Raw genomic sequence first — 20,066 nt, 5'->3', positions numbered from 1 at the left:
ATGGATGAAACGGGCATAAGTATGTCGCATAAGCCTGGAAAGGTAGTAGCACAGAAAGGCGTAAAGACTGTGCAGGGAAAAGCAGGGTCGAGAGAAACGATCACAGTCATTGCATGTGTCAATCCTGAAGGATCATCAACGCCCCCACATTTCATCATTACATGCAAAACCTGTAGATCTTTACAAGGATACGACATAGAGGAAATTTCAAAAGAATCTGTAATAAAATATGACAATTTTTCTGTTTCTGATAGTGGGTGGACAAAGGACGGAATAGCCAGGCTGTGGTTTGAAAAAAACGTTCTTACCATAATATTGGCAATGACAGGCTCCAGATTCTAGTATGTAATGGACATGGTTCTCACAATAATGTTGAATTTATTGAAATTGCGAGAAAGAATAATATAGTGGTAGTCGAACTCCTAGATCGGTCAGTGTTTAAATCGCTCGAGTCGGCTTGAAATAACGAAGTTGATGTGTTCATCTACAGGACTGGAATATTGCTGTTGGTCATGCTCAAATCCTAAAGCTATTTCAACGGGCATGGTCTGCAGCAATTAAGCCACAGAATGTTATTACGGGTTTTTGGGGCTACAAGAATCTTTCCTCTGCAATCAGAGGCAATTCCGTCAGAATCTTTCACTCCTGTACAGCTGTATCGGGAAACAGAAGTTCACAAAACCTCACTAACAGCTTTACCTGTAGAACCACTAGCTGTTGTTACAGTTTCATCCGAAGATAGCATTGAGCCATTGTCGACATCACCAATTGATCTCCAACTTGGAGACATGTTGGACGACGCCACGATACCTGAAATCGACGGCTTTTCTACCGACCTTGATCTGAAAAATATTCTATTAACCGTTCCAATACAGGGCGTTGTGACGGATCTTCCATTGCTAGTACGAAATGACGGAATTTCAGAGTTGACAGGTTCACCCGACCAAATTATTGAAGAAAATGAGAGCATTCCAAATATCATTATCGATTATATTTTTGAATTTCCCAAGATACAATGATTTAGAGAAGAAGAGAAAAAATGAGAAGACCGAAGTTGCCCGGTTAAAAGAGGAAAGAAAACTCAAAAGAGAGACTCAAAAACAAATGAAAGCAGAAAAGAAGGAAAAGATTATCACAGAAAAAATGTCAAAGAAAAAGAAATCAAACAATGCAAACTAAAATATTAAAGTTTATTCATTTCATTCTGTTAACATGTGATTGCTAGATATTTGATTTAACGATGTGCCATTAACAAAATCTAAATTTAATGAACTTTTAAAACCTATACGGACGAATATAATATGTGTAAATGGGTATTTATATCCTTTAATTAAAAAAAACCAAACTCATGAAACAGACGCATAACCTATTCAAAAATAAACATACCTTTCCTGTTCGACTCAATATTCACGGCGTTCGACATCATATCAACGTGTCCGACTCGTGGGCGAGTGCGTTCGACTCGCGGTCAATTCTAATCTCTCGGGCTTTTTCCGTGTTTCCATACAATTGGTAGGTGATTGCCAAAATGAAAACATATTAAACAAACGTTTAACTAGGGTTTTCGATATACCTCTTGATTTATATAACGTACACAGTTCGGTGAATTGATGCAAATACGTAGAAAAGTAAAGGTGTTCGACTTGCGATCAGTTAAAGATCCTCTGCGCCTTTTCATTGAGAAAATTAAAAGGAGTCAATTTCCCAAATTTCAGAAACTCTGAAAGTACGCCAAATTCTGATCGCATGCCCCTCTCTTCAAATTCTGAAAACCTACTTGTGCCTCTCAACCCGGGAAATGTGAATACATGTATGCAACTTTTCCCACCTTATGTACTCCCTATTCAACTCGAACACCCCGGTCTCGACCGTGCTTCCACACACAGCAACACGTGCCGAAGAAGAACAAAATGATCTGCCCATTAAAAAAAAGAAACTGTAATATCATATTTGATATTTTGCGTGAATCTGACATTTGAGGTGTTTCTGAGAGAATATCGAATTTCATGTAAAATACTTGCCAAATTTCTTTTGTTTTTATTATAACAGTTAGTTAAATGAATAAAAATACTTCGTTTTGCTCATCACTACCTGACTAAATTTGTATATTGAAAATTTGAATTTTTGTAATACTTTGATTTGTCAAACGCTTGTTTACAGGCAAATGCAATAGGCGGATACTAACTAATCGCTGATCCTATTTCTGAGTTGATTTTCAATCCACTTTTACATAAACATATACTTCTTGATTAAACTGTCTCATTTGCATAGTCCCTTTCATATATTTAATAAAAATACGTTTGTAAAAGTATTCATTTATGTACAAAATGAGGATGAAGCTAAGTGGATTTTAAATCAATTTAGAAACAGCACATTAATATTGAAATTTCAATCCGATGTTTTCCAATCGTGCACGATGAGTTAGTACCCAGTTCCACCGTTTTCAATTGAATATTTTACAAGAAATCACCCATAGATCATCGGGTAGATAAAGCGGGACAAGATATACACTGTAACACGACAAGTTCTTTGAATAGTCGTTCATAATGTTCAATTCGAGCATTCACCGGGCTGTACTCGCGGGATGGGGGAGAGCTCGGGAAGAACTCGTGTTAATGCTTGGTAGGGAGTTTTTTAAACATTCAAAGAACTGTTTCATATTTAACATCCCTTACTTACTGTTTAGACCAAAATGAGTAGGGGATGGGCGAAACGCTTACCTACACATTAAAGGGGACTTGAGACCCCCACCCCTGCATTACTGGAAATACGCCAGTGAGATACATGTGTACATATTTCCGCGTTGACTTGCATGTTCATAAAATTTCATGTGGTCTTTGGTGATATAAGGGGTGTGTCCGAATGTTCTGTGAACTTGGGCATGTCATTGCGTAACATCAAACGTTTTTAAATAGAAAGCTCGTAACATTCCGTACAAACGAAAAATTACCACTTCAACAGCTGTTCAATGCGTTTGATTGTAGTTCACCACGATTACCGATATTATTCGAGATAGCCATGGTATTCAGTTTCTTTATATGCTTCAGCGAAGAGATTGAAATCATTGAATGAACTATACAGAGAATGTAGATAATTTATTTTCCATTGTAGGTGTTGCATCATAATGACAAAAGGTATGCTACAAAGAGCATTTTGTCTTACGCCGAAACAGTTGCCAACAGAAACGACTCAGATGACATTCAAGGCACAATGTTGAAGTCTTATCTGAATATGCTTTCGGAGACAATACTTGAAAAAAGAGTGGAAGAAAGTAAGCTAAAATAAACACACAGAACGGTCATGGTCCAGTTGCACAAAAGTTAGTTTAGTTTAAGTGACAATTAACGTTTAGTTATCACTATATAAATGTAAGAATTAATGACAAGTTAAAGTTAGTTAAAGTTATTGTTTAGATCAATTTTCTGCGCACATTGTAAGTAAACAACATACTAGTTCTTCAAATTCTAAATCACGGACGAGGAATACTTGAGTGTGTATCACATTTCAGAAAGTAAAAATCAGTTAACCAATATGACAAGTAGATAGGATTCAGAAATCATATTTTCATTTAGATCGTGTAAATTAAAAATAAGCAAACAGTTGGTAGATCTACAAAGTTAACTCTTTATTTCAGTTATTGAGTTAGATGTTCATTTGGAGGACAATCTTTTGACGGTTTTGGACCTATTCCAGTCCGAGGCACGAAGAAGATATGCATTCTTGGGTTTAGGGAAGGAAATGCGCGAAAGGTGTATTGATGTTGCATCCCTTGAAAACACAGTTCTAAGGTGAGGAATCAGGGTCGAATGCCAAAGATACATGTGAAGGCTGCGCAAAGCATCCTCAGCGATGCCAATGTCTTCATAAATTATAACTGTGGACAATATAATGGTGACAAATTGTTTAATCCATTCCTTTGTTCTTATGACAGGCCATCACACTATACACAACTTTGTGTTAAAGTATGTGCTATTTCCATGCAATTCCTTTAATTTTTAGCTCACCTGAGCTGAAAGCTCAAGTAAGCTATTCTGATCACTGTTTGTCCGTCGTCTGTCCGTCAGTCTGTCTGTAAGCTTTTCACATTTTCATCTTCTTCTCCAGAACCACTGGGCTAATTTCAGTCAAGCATAGTACAAATCATCCATGGGTGAAGGGGATTCAAGTTTCCTCAAATGAAAAATGCAAAAATAGGGTTGGGTCGTTTAAAAATCTTCTCAAGAACCACTGGGCCAGAAAAGTTCAAACTTTTATGACAGCTTCCAGACATAGTGCTGATTCAAGTTTGTTCAAATCATATTTCTCGGGGGTAGAGTGGGACCACAATAAGGGATCAAATGTATAGAGAAAATCTTTAAAAATCTTCCTCTCAAGAACCACATGGCCAGAAAAGTTGAAATTTACACGAAAGCTTTATGGAGTAGTGCAGATTCAAGTTTGTTCAAATCATGGCTCCTGGGGGTAGGGTGGGGCCACAAAAGGGGATAAAAGTTTTACATTCGAGTATATAGGGAAATTCTTTAAAAAATCTTCTCAAAACCACCGGACCAGAAGAAAAGTTTTCTGAATTTTTACTTCCTGGACAAAAATTGAATCTACTAAATCGAGGTAAGCTACATTCAAACAAGTTGATGGTACAGGGGTTTTAACAGTCTGGATTGAAGTCAGCATTTCGCAAATTCTATGGTCGTTATAACGACCTAGTTCGTCAATACAACCTATCATTGGGTCAAATGCTGTCTTAAGTGTTTCATACCGATTGTTAAGCTGTTCTTGGCACACTGATTTTGACTGCGGATAACTCCGTTTACCTGATCAGGATATAGGACTCCCAGTGGGTGTGACCAGTCGACAGGGGATGCTTACTCCTCCTAGACACCTGATCCCACCTCTGGTGTGTCCAGGGGTCCGTGTTTGCCCAACTATCTATTTTGTATTGCCTGTAGGAGTTATGAGATTGATCACTGTTCGTTATCTTCACCTTTCTATACAAGTTAGATCCAAGTGTAACTTTTCGACAAACATGCAGTCATTTCAAAGTTGAAATACATCACTCATATATCTTTTAGGTCATCTGAGTAAACCCAGGTGACCTATTGCAATTGGTTGTCGTCCGACGTGCGTTAACAATTGAACATTTTTAACTTCTTAATAATTACCATTCCGATTCTTTTCAAATTTGGTATGAAACATTATTGGGACAAGGGGGACATAAATTGTAAATTTCAGGACTCCAGCACCCCTGGGGCCCTAGGGGCGGGGCAAAAACTGCCCAAAATTGACCAATTTTCAAAAACTCTCTTCTCAAGAACCACACACTTGTTTAAAAAAAAAACAACTAAAAACTAAATGCATAGTGATGTAGAGCAGCAAAGCCTCTACCAAGATTTTAAATTTCATGATCCCCGGGGTAGGGCTTCTAACCCCAGGGCTGGGTCAAACTTGGTATATAGTGTTTATGTGTAAACATTTGATTAACATCTTTAGTGCTATTGATACTAAATTGTAAATTTCAGGACTCCTGCACCCCTGGGGCCTTAGGGGCGGCGCAAAAACTGCCCAAAATTGACCAATTTTCAAAAATCTTCTTCTCTAGAAATGCACACGTGTAAGAAAAACTAAATGCATAGTGATGTAGGGCAGGATGGCCTCTACCAAAATTGTAAATTTCATGATCCCCGGGGTAGGAGTTCCGACCCTGGGTGGGGCCAAACTTGTTATATAGTGTTTATGTGTAAAACACTTGAATAACATCTTCTTTAGTGCCATTTATACTGAATTGAAACTAAGTGGATAGAGCAGGTAGTTTTTTACCAAAATTGTAAATTTGATGATCTCCAGAGTAAGGGTTCTGACACTAGGGTAGGGCCAAACTTTAGTCTTAGTATATATATATGTAAGTTTGCTGATACTGTATAAAATCCAAACGCATACTTGCAGATGTTTTAATGTTAATGCACCTATTATTTAAATCCTTTCATCAGTGTATGCACTTTTGAGGGCAGTGAAGTTTTAAGAGCACATCTTGTTTTATACTGTTGCTGAACATTAGAATTTAGTTTACATATTCAGAACAGGAATTTTTTTCTAGATTTCATAGCCCATGGAAGTAGTGATACTTTTTCACTAGTATTCATGTGACCGATAAGGTCTGTGGGCCTCTTGCTTTTAAGTACAGTGGGGAAATAAATTAAATTCAATAAATCCTATAAAATTTGTCCAATTGAAAAAAATCCTTGTTATATCCACAACTACATATAATATAATATGAAGTTTTAACTAAAAACCAAGTTTCATTAAATTCTGATATAGTTTTTTTCAGAGGATTTTGTCACAGACATATAACCTGTCTCTCTACAAAGTAGGGAAGACATACATTTTAATTTATACTTACTAAAAAAAATTACCTATGGGATGATTAATTGAAAGCCTAATTCAAGAACATAAAATGTCCAAACATTTTATTTTAATCTATATGTATCCACACTTTCGAAATAAACTTGGCAGAAATCTGGATGGAATGTTTCCCATTGCTTCTATTACAGCAAGTTCAGTAAAGTCTAATGTAAATAATGTTTTTGTTTTAACCCAACTCTCATCAGTTGAAATATATATTCAGCGACATTATACTCTGGGCTGTAGGGAGGAAGAAAAACTAATGATAAACCACGAGCTTGCAACATTCTTTCCAATACTGCCTGATCAAGTCTGTAGTGTTGGAAGCCGCAATTATCCATGACTACGCAATCTCCACGGGCAAATACAGGGTTGCCCATGTCATAAGGTTGTTGTAATGCAGCATCAAAATATGCATTTGAAGGGCCTTCAATAAGATCATAATGATCAATTCCAAAATATCCACAGCACAAGTTAATTGTATATGCAACGTTACTGCCATATTTTTGCACCTCTACTGCTCGTTCTCCTACTAGGGCATGTCCATGATTTCTATTGCCTGAAGTCTTGATAATTGAGGCTTCATAAAAAAAAAATGAATTTGTTCTTTAAGATAACTAAATATTTCTGCCAAGAAATTATTCACCCTCTGTTGATGATCATCTTTTAGTGTCTCCGACGGCACTTTTGTAAGACATTCCCAAGTGTTTTTGTATAGCTTTTTGAATCAGGCTGATCGATGGGACGTTATCCGCTGTACATGTATTTCCTTACAATTTATACTAGGTTTCTTGTTTTTATGATACTCTATGAACGAAAGTACGTCTCGTGTCAATTTAACTGGGGAGCGCGACTTTCTCGTTTTTAGACGGGGTCACGTGACTCCGTCCATTAGTTTACTGTCAGTCGAGGCCTCAAACCGAAAGTCGTGCGGAGAACACATGAATTGAATCTACGTGGAAGAAAAGAGTGCATAAATTGCGCTGATCATTTTGTACACAGATTTGAAAAATATAAGATCAATATTTTGAAAAAACCAATCTTTTTATTTTTCATTGATATATTAGATGAATTTGAATTATCTTTCAAACAGAAACGATTGTTGTTTCCATGAGCAAATATTATTACTTTGTTTATTTGTTTACATCCGGCCTTTTTTACAGAAGAAACCGAGAATATGCGAATGTATCCGGAGTTTGTCGTGTTATTTATTCTATGCACGCAAAAATAGTTTTAATGCAAGCCAACAGTATTACCCCCCCCCCCCCGACAACTGTACAGGCGAGTTTTTTGGACGTTTTCCTTATTTATTTTGAGGTCAAAGGTCAAAGTCTCTTTTTCACTATGTACTGTAGATTTGAGCTTGCCTCAAACTTTTATACATGTAATTGCTGGTTCATGTTTATCAGACTTCAAATCCTGATGACATTCAAGATTCATGTTCCTTTTGAAATCCAAAGGTCAAGGTCATTATCACACTAAATACCTATTGCGGCTATTCAAAGGTTCATACTTATAAACTATATAAAATACGTGCATGTTTTTACTTCGTGAATGCAAGCGTGCATAATTTTCTAAACTGCAACTCGGCCATACGCTTAATATTTTGAAATTATATAATTTACAGCTCTTTATATTATATTATTTAATAAAAGATGTCTGGCTTGTGGACTTGTATATTTATGATTGACAATCACATGTATATACATGTATGTTTCATTGCACAGGAAACTTCTAGTCCTAATGTGTGTCAAAAAATTTGAAATTATGTAAATAGTTTGTTAAAATGTTTACAATTTACATGTACATATTTACGGTTCTAGTAGTTTAGAAACTATTTCAATGCCCCTGAAATCGAAGATCAGGGGGCATATTATTTTTGTCCTGTCTGTCATTCTGTCTGAAACTTTAACCTTGCTAATAACTTTTGAACAGTAAGTGATAGAGCTTTGATATTGCACATGAGTATTCCTTGTGACAAGACTTTTCCGTGGGTACCAACATTTTTGACCCTGTGACCTCCACCTAGGAGTTTGACCTACTTTTTGAAAACTTTAACCTTGCTAATAACTTTTGAACAGTAAGAGCCAGAGTGTTGATATATCATTTGAGTATTTCTTGTGGCAAGACCTTTTTGTGGGTACCAGTAATTTTGATCCTGTGACCTTGGAGTTTTACCTACTTTTTGAAAACTTTAACCTTGCTAATAACTTTTGAACGGTAAGTGATGTTTCACATGAGTATTCTTTATGGCAAGACCTTTCCATGGGTATCAACATTTTTTACCCTGTGACATCGACCTTGGAGTTTGACCTACTTTTCAAAAACCTTTAACCCTGCCAATAACTTTAGAACAGTAAGAGCTAGAGCTGTGACCTACTTTTCAAAAACCTTTAACCCTGCCAATAACTTTTGAGCAGTAAGAGCTAGAGCTTTGATATTTGATATGAGCATTTCTTGTGACAAGACCTTTATGTGGGTACCAACAATTTTGACCATTTGACCTCGGAGTTTGACCTACTTTTTAAATTTTTTAACCTTGCTAATAATTTTTGAACAGTAAGTGATAGAGCTTTGATATTTCACATGAGTATTCCTTGTGACAAGACCTTTCCGTTTGTACTGAACCTTTTGACCTTGCCATTTGTCCTACTTTTAAAAAGATTGACATTGGTCTTAAATTCTAAATGGTAAATATTAGAGCTTTCATATTGTACTTGAACATTTCTTGTGACAAGATCTTTCTACTGGTACCAAGATATTTGTCTTTGTGACTTTGGCCATCTTCGGAATTGGCCATTATCGGGGGCATTTTGTGTTTCACAAACACATCTTGTTTTATACAAGTTTGGAGTGTTTACATATCCATTTCATTATAACCTTTTCTGTGATACTGAAAATAGCGATGGAAACTCAGCATTGCAATTTATTTAACCCTGATCAGTCTGTATTACTAACTCAAAATCTCACATTGCAACTGTATTATATTCTTTACACAATCAGAGTTCACTGTTCTGTAAAGAAAGAATTGGAGTGTTTATATATCCACTTGATTTTAACCTTTCATGTGTTATTGACAGGTTGTATTGTGCAATTCCAAAGTATGCCATTATCAATTTTATCTTTAACATTTGGTTTCATTATGTTGGTCTATACAAAATAAGCTATTAAACATATACTGTCATAATATTATATCAATCTATCATATGTTATCTTTCTGTTCTGTTGACATATTAAACTTTGTTCCATACCTTTATCTATATTTCTTTTCATTTACTTTATTATAGCATTCATGCTTTTTCACAAGAGTTCAGCACCTGATTTAGCTATGAATAGCTGAAGAGCTAAGTGCACAAGTTAAATGGTGACCCTCAATATAAAATACAAACCAAGAATATTGAGGTTTAATAAGGAAGGAACTACATGTATCTCGGCGAAATGATAACCAAGAATATCGAGTTCTGGATCATATTGATTAAACAAAACTGGCCACAAGACTAGGAGGTCACAATACAAGCATTCCTTTAGATGTTCGTTTTGGCCTCAAAACCATATCATAAAAAAGGAACAGACTTCAAGAAAATTTCGATTTTGAACACTTCTTTTCTTGTATCAAAACACGAATAGGAAGTTGTACGTAAATCTGCAATTCAAGACCTATGTCTGATTAAAGTATTTGTCTGGAGAGTTTTCATATGAATTGTCATATTGGCATAACTGCACCATTTCTGAAAGTTAGTCATTGAATAATTGACCCCGTCTTTCAGTACTTTGATTGGATGAACTGACCCGGAAATGATAAACTGTTGAACTATTTTGTAACATCCTCCTTTGTAACATTTAATTGTTTGGAAATCTGGTCATAAGACAACCCTTGCTCGAAGAGGGAAAATATTTTCAGGCGAATTTCATCGCTAACAGGTTTCCCTTTGTGTTTGACATCCTCCATTTTCAATGTTGACAATTTGTATTTCTGTCCCACCTAGTTATGAAACAGCTAATCTGATTTGTCGACTTTCCACGAAAGAACCTTAACTAAACTATGAATGAAATACTGAAGTATTATCGTTCACACTTGAGTTATTTTTGCAGTAGAGGATGTGTTCACTTTCCTTTAACTGGTACTAAAGCATAACATCTTATATTGTAGCACTTTTCAATTTGGGGAGCTGGGAGACATTTTTTTGCAACAAAAACAATTTCTATTTATCATTTTGTTTTTGTGATATTAATTTGGAATATTTTAGTCACCCTTTATTGAATAATATTTGTAAAATATGAAAGCCCTAGCTTAAAGAGATAGTAAAGCTCATTTTGGTGGGGGGATTCTCACTCCAAATCATCTTATTCCTTTCTAATATGATTAAACAAGAGGCCCACAGGCCTTATCGGTCACATGAATACTAATGAAAAAGTATCACTTACACTACTTTTATGGGTTATGAAATCTAGAAATCTATTCCTAAGTATGCATTTAGATTTTTTACAGTATCAACAAACTTACACATAAATACTATATACTGAGTTTTGCCTCACCCTGGGGTCAGAACCCCTACTCTGGGGATCATTATTTGACTACCTGCTTTATCAATTTATTTTCAATTTAGTATCAATAGCACTAAAAAGATGCTAGTTAAGTGTTTTACACATAAACATTATATACGAAGTTTGGCCCCGCCCTGGGGTCAGAACACCTACCCTGGGGATCATGAAATTTACAATTTGGTAGAGGCTTTCCTGTTCTACATCACTACGCATTTAGTTTTTCGCACATGCGTGCGGTTCTTGAGAAGAAGATTTTTGAAATTTTGTCAATTTTGGGCCGTTTTTGCCCCCCTCCCCCCGCTAAGGACCCAGGGGTGCAGGAATCGTAAAATTTATAATCTATATTCCGCTTGTTCCAAATATATTTCATACCAAATTTGAAAAGAATTGGAATGATAGTTATCAAGAAGTTAAAAATGTCTATTGTTCACGCACTTAATAACTGACCATTTTGGCCCCACCCTGATACCAAAACCCCTAGCCTTGAGATCATCAAATTTACATTTTTGTTAAAGGACTACCTGTTCTTTCTAAATATCTATTTACTTTCAATTCAGTATCAATAGCACTAAAGAAGATAGTATTTAAGTGTTTTACACATAAACACTATATACCAAGTTTGGCCCCGCCCTGGGGTCAGAAGCCCTACCCCGGGGATCATGAAATTTAAAATTTTGGTAGAGGCTTTCCTGCTCTACATAACTATGCATTTAGTTTTTCTTACATGTGTGTGGTTCCTGAGAAGAATTTTAAAAATTTGTCAATTTTGGGCAGTTTTTTGGCCCGTCCCTAGGACACAGGGGTGCTGGAGTCCTGAAATTTACAATTTATGTCCCCCTTGTCCCAATGATGCTTCATACCTAATATGAAAAGAATTGGAATTGGAATGGTAGTTATCAAGAAGAAGTTAAAATGTTAAATTGTTAACGGACGACGACGGACGAAAACTGATTGCAATAGGTCATCTGAGTTTACTCAGGTGACCTAAAAGGGGGGGGGGGATACAATATACAATATACAAATGTAGGTCATAAAGCTTGTCAGCAATTGTACAGCACATCTGAAACAACAGAATTTAATGAAACCTGTTATACAGTTTTGTAATAGAGCTATATCTCTTTGTCAATTAATTATCGTGGAATAGAGAGATTGGATGTGTGTTTGAAGTAACAAGTGCAAGGCGCTGGTCGTCTAGCCTTTTCCCAGGGGTGTCGTGTGAGTTAGAGAAGAGAGCGAATGTCAGGGTTTTCTGAGTTAATTGGTTTGAATGTTTTCTGTCTCTGTTGAATGATCGAAGTTTGAGAGATGAAAGTAAGAGTTGATGAATTTATGTATTTTGCTTTAGAAAGGGTATTGTGTGAGTGGATTAAATTAGGAGGTACCTCGTGAGAAAGAGGAGATTGAGTTTAACAGTGAAGGTGAAAGCATGTGATTTTTGGATTGTGAATTTCATATACTTGTGAACGTGTCCTTATATATATGTAGATTTGTAAATAAATTTGTAAATAGATTGACGTTATGAAACCAGTGCCGTCACGGACCTTTGTGACAGTTTAATAAAGCACCAAATTAAGTTGTGCATATTGGAAGGATTTTAGAAGTTGATAAATTTTGAAGGAGTTATTTCCTTTCTCTTGAGTAAGAAGGGCTATGAAGAAATACATGTATATAAAACTTGTTATTAAACACAATTGGAACGCCAATATATTTTTATATGTATATTTTGTTTAATATGTTTGAAGTTTATGTAAACAGAAAATTACAAGTGGTTTTTCAAATTGAAATGGATTAATCAGAATAATTTAATACCAAAATTTATAGAGTAAATTACTTAAAGAAGAGGGGGTTGACTGTTTTACTTGTGTCCATCTGTCTGTAACACTATTTTTGTAACATTTTCCCCTGAAAATCATAGCACCTTGATATTAAGTATATATTTAAATTCTATATTTATTATATTATTGTACTTTTTGAAGGATGTCACACATTAACTGTTAAACCATTTTTTTTAAATTTTCAACAACACTTTTCGTAATATTTTTCTCAGAAAGTACAAATCATAGTACCTTGATATTTGGTATACCTGTACTACTTTAGTACAAGCATGACGGTTTTCAATATATAATGTCCACAATGCAAATTTTCCAACATTAATCATTGCACCTTTAGACTTGATATTTGGTATTACTTCTTCAGTATGCATTGCTATTACATCAATTGAAATTTCAGGTCACTGAACAAAGAATTCAATGTCAAGGTAAAAAGATAGGAGTGCATCTGTGTTTGTCTAGTACTGGAACATATGCATTTCAAGTTTCATTTAAGTACATGTATGTCTTTGATATGAGTGGTCTTAGTTTTTTTCCATCCATGATGGTTCAATGTCTATTTGAAACATTCCCCATTTCCATTTTTGTTTCTTATACTTGACATTATAAGTTCAACCCTCTGCCATAAATTTTTGAACAGTATATCTTTGATGATTTAATGTTGGATTCTGAAAGGAGCAAAAACTATTCAAACCTATAAATGAAATTCTCACTATGTCAAACAGCAACCATGACAATTGCCCTAAGACTTTGAAAATCAATAGACATATAGAGTTTCATAAGTACCAAGGTTGTACCAAGATTGGTTAAAATCCATTAAAGGATAGCAACTCTATAGTGTGTTAACTAGAAGAAAAACACCTTAAAACAGCAATCTTAAGTCCAGCAATTTTTAGAATACATGTAGTTGTAGAATATCTAAGCTTGTGCCAAGTGATGTTAAAATTCATTCAAAGATGTTCACTCAAGTGTTGTTTGCAAGGGAAAAACACCATGAAACAACATTGTGTACAACAGTGTCCTTGAACTTTGACCTTGATAATCAAAAGCATTCTAGAATTTCGTTAAAATCATATAATGTTAAACTATAGCGTTCTCACAAAAAATATTACAGAAGGAAGAAATTTGTTTTGTTTTTAGTGTCTCGTGTTTTCTTTGTTTGGAACATTATTGTACATGTTAAAAGTTGATGATTTCCCCCCCCCCCCCCATTATGCATGAACTTTGTTTTTCACTTCCTGTATGTACTTATAAAATTGTAACGTGTGTCCAGCCGAGCGGTCACTATTTATCTGTGGACACGTACCCGGTTACACCCGGGATTCTGCAGTGCATATGATTTACAGGAATGCCTGTTGTCTACAAGGCAAGAAACGAACTTATTCAATATATTTACGATGATTGTTTCAGCCAATTTACCTAATCAATATATTTACTACGATTCGTATTTCAAAATCAAGATATAATTCAACAAGGATTTAACCTAACCCTTTACTTCCCTAAATCCAATGTTCCCGGACAACTGGCCCTTACCAATGGTTCAGACTACCGACCTGAGGTTTCTTACCAGCTGATGTCTCCAGCTCACTTTGACACTGGGGTACAGACTTATTCAGCCTTTATTGCCAAGTGTCAAAGCTACGATGGTTGATCAGCTAGCCAACCTACACTATAAGGCTTATTCAGCCCCAAGGTAGCCTTTTACTTACAAAAGATCGGCTTATTCAGCTTCTCTTATGGTGTTCTCTGCACAGCTGCGGAGATCAGACTGACTGATCTGCAGTCGACCGCTGTATATATAGCATTGGCCCAGTCCATTTCACTGTAGGGAAAACAGGTTATCACCATGGCAAAACCCCATACCACCCGAGTTTCTTTGATTGGTATAACCTGATTCATCACATCACCCACCCCTTAAAGTCATACGTCCCGTATGAAAGGAACAAAGAGTAACAGTTTATTTTTCTTTACTTATGATTGATACACAATTAAATAGGGACACTAGAATATCTTTCTATATGTCAAGTTTGCGCATTCTCAATATTTTACACAGATCATGATTTACAATAATTTCTTTTTTTTAATCTTTTTGATCTTCCGACCTTCTTCAACCCATCTGGTGACTATCTTCACACTTTCTGTAAAGTAAACGGGGTCAGTCTGACACTCTTTGTGTTGGACTGATGGTTTCTCCACTATGGGCTCACAAGACACAGCATCTACAACAGCAGCAACCTTGGCAAGGACAAAAACAGGCATGGGCCTAGTTGGTTTCCGGAAGAGTCTACCTTCTTCAATCTGCGGATCGCCATTACTCGGTAGTGCCTTCTTACTCTTTTCTTCACCCATGTCTCCATTGTCACTTTCACTCTCACGTATATCTTCGGGAAGTACCCCTTGAAGATCTCCAGGATCCTTTCTGACCCAAGATTCTGTATCAGACTCGTGACTTTCACAGTGAGCTTTACTTCGAACTGCTCCTACCTCACCACCATTGTCTTCATCAATATCATGCTGTCTCTTGAGATGTCTTCTCAGATTCTTGAAAGTCGTAGGGTTGAAATCGCAGTAATTGCAGAATAGAAATCCTTTACTACATTCAGCGATGTGTGTTGCTAATTCTTCATCCTTAATGAACCGGTAAGGACAGAATGGACATTCTCTGCCCTTATTTACAGTAATCTTTGTCTTTGGCATCGTAACCTAAACAAAATATAAAGCAGATGTTAAACTACCTGTCTAACAATCAAAAACACTAATCTAACTATACAAAATTATTTATTTCCAAAGCAAGAGCTTAATCTCTTATATAGTCTGACATCCACCTTGGAGGACGTATTTCCCTTTTAGTTGGGTCTAGTGACCGCATGCCAATTTGACCCCTTGGTTCCAAAATTGACTCTGATATTTCGTCATCTACTTGCCGATCCGCACTCTCAAAGTGATCTTTTACATCAGATACCTTACATTCAAAGGTATCTTTCAGACTTTCTTTATCAACTAATTCATCTAGTCCACTGGATTTAGTTTCTCCCCTTAGAAGCTGGGGATGTTTGAGTCTGATCCGATCTACGTGGACAACTTGTTCTCTGCCCTTTTGTCCACAATCCACCTTATAGTTTAATTCTGAACATTTGCCCAAGATCTTGTACGGACCATGCCAGAATGAGGTCAGTTTTGCGGATCTTCCTATCTTCCTAACCGGAAAGTATACAAAAACGATATCACCAGGATCAAACTTTTCAAAGCTAAGCTTTCGATCATGATATGTCTTTTGCCGACACATAGCTTGCTTTGTGTTTTCTCGTACAATTTTGTGAGCTTCTTCTAGGCGTTCCTGTAACTCCCAAACCCATTGGTTTCGAGGTGTGACTTTCAACTCTCCAGGTAATTCGTACATGAGATCCAGGGGTGTAGATGTCTCTCTACCTAACATTAGAAAGTTAGGGGTATAGCCAGTGGTCTCATGAACTGCTGATCGATAGGCCTGCATTACATATGGGAGAAATTCATCCCAATTTGTTTGATGATCGTTCACGTATGCACTAAGCATGGTGGTAAGGGTTTTATTAAACCGCTCTACCATTCCGTCGCTTTGTGGGTGGTAAGGTGATGTTCTGGTTTTCTCAATATGTAAAAGGGCACAAAGTTCTTTGAACAAATGGCTTTCATATTGTCTGCCCTGGTCCGAATGAAGTATTCTAGGCACTCCAAATTTTGCAAAGACTTCCTCCACCAATATTTTAGCAACAGTTTGGGCCTCCATGTTGGGCATGGCGAAACTCTCTGTCCACTTGGTAAAGTAGTCGGACACTACCAATATATACCGATTACCCTGATCCGTCTTTGGTAATTCTCCTAAAATATCCGTGGCCACCCTTTCCATGGGGATTCCAGATTCAACCACCTTCATTGGAGCTCTCTTTGTGACATTTGGACTTTTTCTTTTAGAACATTTGTCACACCCTGCAACGTATGTTCTCACATCCTTCCTGCATCCAGGCCAATAATATTTGCTTCGCACTCTTTCTAGTGTCTTTTTATGACCTAGATGTCCAGCCCCTTTAAAATCATGACAAAAATGGAGTACTTTTCGCCTTTCTCTCGTTGGTATAACAGCCTGAAAGATGGGATTTCCCTTTCCCGCTACCCATTTCCTGCAAAGTAATCCATCCATAATGAGTAACATGTCCCATTGTCCCGCAATGTCTCTGACAAAAATACTTTTTCCTGCCAGCTCTTCTGATTTTGGTTTTGTTCCGGCTTTCAACCATTTAATGACCAAAGAAACATCTGAATCTTTTTCTTGAATACTTTTAAGAGACGAATCATCTAGTAATTGAGTTTCATCCTCATTCTTCTGGATTGTATTGACAGACCCAGATACTTCTTCTTGATCCCAAGAAGAAAAGAAACCACATTGTTTGCACGGTATCCTACTTAGGGCATCGGCATTTTGATGTTGCGCTCCAGGTCGGTGTTCGATCAGTATGTCGTATGTACTTAGTACCTCAAGCCACCTTGCCAGTTGGCCTTCCGGGTTTTTAAATTTCATTAGCCATCTCAGGGAACTGTGATCCGTTCTTATACGAAATTTTCTTCCCTCAAGAAAATGCCTAAAACCCTTAACAAACTGGACAACTGCAAGGAGCTCCTTTCTGGTGACACTGTAACTTCTTTCGCTCTTGGACAAGGTACGACTGGCATAAGCAATAACTTTCTCATGACCATCTTGTTCCTGAGAAAGTATAGCCCCGATGGCATCTTTGCTAGCATCTGTATCAAATATAAACTCTTTTGCGAAATCAGGATGACCTAACACTGGAGAAGTTATGAGCTTTTGTTTTAATAAATCAAAAGCATCCTGGCAATCATTATCCCAGACAAATGGCCTACCTTTTTCAGTCAACTTGTGCAAGCACTTAGCGATCTTTGCAAAGTCCTTTATAAACTTCCTATAGTACCCACACAGTCCAAGAAAAGATCTTACCTCACTTGCGTTGGTGGGTACCGGCCAGTTTTTCAAACTATCAATCTGTTCAGGATCTGTTGTTATTCCTTCCTCGGAAATAACGTGGCCCAAGAACTTTACAGATCGCTGGAACAAATGACATTTCTTAGCCTTTAATCGCAATCCAGCAGACTGGAGTTTGTCGAACACTCGTCCTAAATTAACCATCATTTCATCAAATGTTTTTCCCATTATGATGATATCATCCAAGTATACCAGGCATACATCCCATTGTAATCCAGCCAATATTGTTTCCATTAATCTTTCGAACGTGGCTGGTGCACAACAAAGTCCGAAGGGCATTACTCGGAACTGAAACAGACCTCTCCGTGTGGCGAAAGCTGTCTTAAGTTTGTCTGCAGGGTCAAGTTCAACCTGCCAATATCCCGAAAACATATCCAAGGTGGAAAACCAACTGTATCCAGACAATTGTTCCAAGGATTCGTCAGTCCTGGGCAAAGGATATGCATCTTTAACTGTGCAAGCATTAAGACGCCTGTAATCAACACAAAACCGATAGGAGTTATCTTTCTTTTTCACCAACACGATAGGTGAGGCCCATGGGCTTATCGAAGGTTCTATGATATTGTACTCTAACATTTCGTCAATATTTCTTTCAATTTCTTTCGATAAATGCGCAGGGGCACGGCAAACAGGTTGTTTTATCGGTCTTGCGTCCCCTGTATCAATCTTGTGTTTAACTACCTTGGTTTTCCCAAGATCATTGTTACTCTTGGCAAACAAAGATGCGTACTTCCATAGAAAAGACTTCACTACCCTGGCTTGCATCTTTTTTTAGATGCTTTACAGAGTCTTGATACAATTGTTCGATATCAGGTCGTTCTGCTAGATAACAGGAGTCATCCGAGTTTACCTCATCTGTTTCTTGGAATTTTCCAATCTCTGTGTTCTTATACACCACCTTTGGTTCAGGGTCCACATTCAACAACCGCACTGGCACAATATTTTCAAAAGGTTGGACAAATGTTCTGGCGGTCAATGGTCTGTTTGTATCGTCTCTTTCTTTAGACTCTACAATGCCTTGGGATTGTAATTGTCTCTCATTCAAGGTGCATACTTTCCCTGGTACAATTAATTCACTTCGAGGTGGTATGCTGACTGTTTCTTTAGCCACCACTCTGAAGCATCCAAATTTACCTTCATACACCACTGGAATACGATCATCCTGAAATGACAAGACCCCTTGTTTTGCATCTATGATCATATCAAAATGTTTGATCATATCCAATCCCAATATACCCTCTACTTGAAGATCAGCTACCAAAGCTAACATCTTGACATGATGTTTCCCAATTTCCATCTCAACACTGACTTTACCTTCCAACATCAGCTCATCGCCATCTGCAGTAAAAACTTTCATGCCAGGCTCTTGGATCTGTAATTCCCCTTGGTCTTTTACTTTCTTCATTGACGCTGTTGATAACATGGTGACAGTAGCCCCTGTGTCCACCAACATTTTCACTTTTATGCCATTAACCATTACATAAATGAACATTCCTGCTTCATTTGAACATGACTCAATTCTCCCAGTTAGAAGACCATTTGAACCCTTATAATCATACTTTTTCTCAGTATTTTTCTCTCCTGAACTCTTCTTATCAATACTTTTGTTTTTCTCCGGACAATTCCTTTTATAATGTCCTTTCTTATGGCATCTGTAACATTCTACTGTATCCATATATTTACTTGGTCGAGGTGACTCTTTGTAAGGCTTTCTGTTATTCTGCCCTTCACCATTTCTGAGTTGTTGAATTTCCTTGTTTATGTCTGCCATATTCTTTTCTATTGATGCCATCCAGTCCTTCAATTCCATTTTGAAAGAACCTTCATCAGTAGTAACTTCTTCCCTTAACTGGTGTTGGTAAGCCCTGTAACCTCGTTTGTCTTCTGCCCTTAGGTATGCCTCCAGTTCTACTGCATGATTTATGGCATCGTTTAGATCCCTAGGGCACGCTTGTTTAATTCTTATTCTCATGTCCGAATCAGGCAAGGCATCCAGGAATTGTTCCATTGCCAGAGTTTCCCTTACTTCGGATGGGGCTTTTGGATAAGCAAGATTTGCTAATCTTCTGACAGCTTGTCCCAATTCTGGGATAGTCTCTGTTGCTCTTTTCCGCCTCTCCCTTAATTGGACTCTATACAACTCCGTTTGATTGGGTGGGGCAAAGCGTTCTTCTAGAGCCTGTACAAGGTAGTAAAAATCGGTGTTATCACCTGGTAAATTTCCAAGGACAGCTTGAGCCTGACCACGAAGAGATGCCGCG

The 20,066-nt window shown here is 37.1% G+C and overlaps 1 protein-coding gene across 1 annotated transcript in view; it reads left to right on the top strand.

The window, feature by feature from the left end:
• Positions 1-20,066, top strand: part of LOC130053739 (probable myosin light chain kinase DDB_G0284661) — a 40,148-nt gene continuing 20,082 nt past the window's right edge. The window contains exons 1-3 of the mRNA XM_056161227.1: positions 1-219; positions 3,112-3,271; positions 3,635-3,788. Of these exons, the coding sequence (XP_056017202.1) occupies positions 1-219; positions 3,112-3,271; positions 3,635-3,788 (533 nt within the window). The remainder of the gene's footprint in view (positions 220-3,111; positions 3,272-3,634; positions 3,789-20,066) is intronic.

Source organism: Ostrea edulis, chromosome 4 (assembly GCF_947568905.1).
Source record: "Ostrea edulis chromosome 4, xbOstEdul1.1, whole genome shotgun sequence".
In the NCBI taxonomy this organism is placed as follows: Eukaryota; Metazoa; Mollusca; class Bivalvia; order Ostreida; family Ostreidae; genus Ostrea; species Ostrea edulis.
Note: the sequence above shows the minus strand (reverse complement) of the source record. Positions and strands in the feature narration are given on the sequence as shown.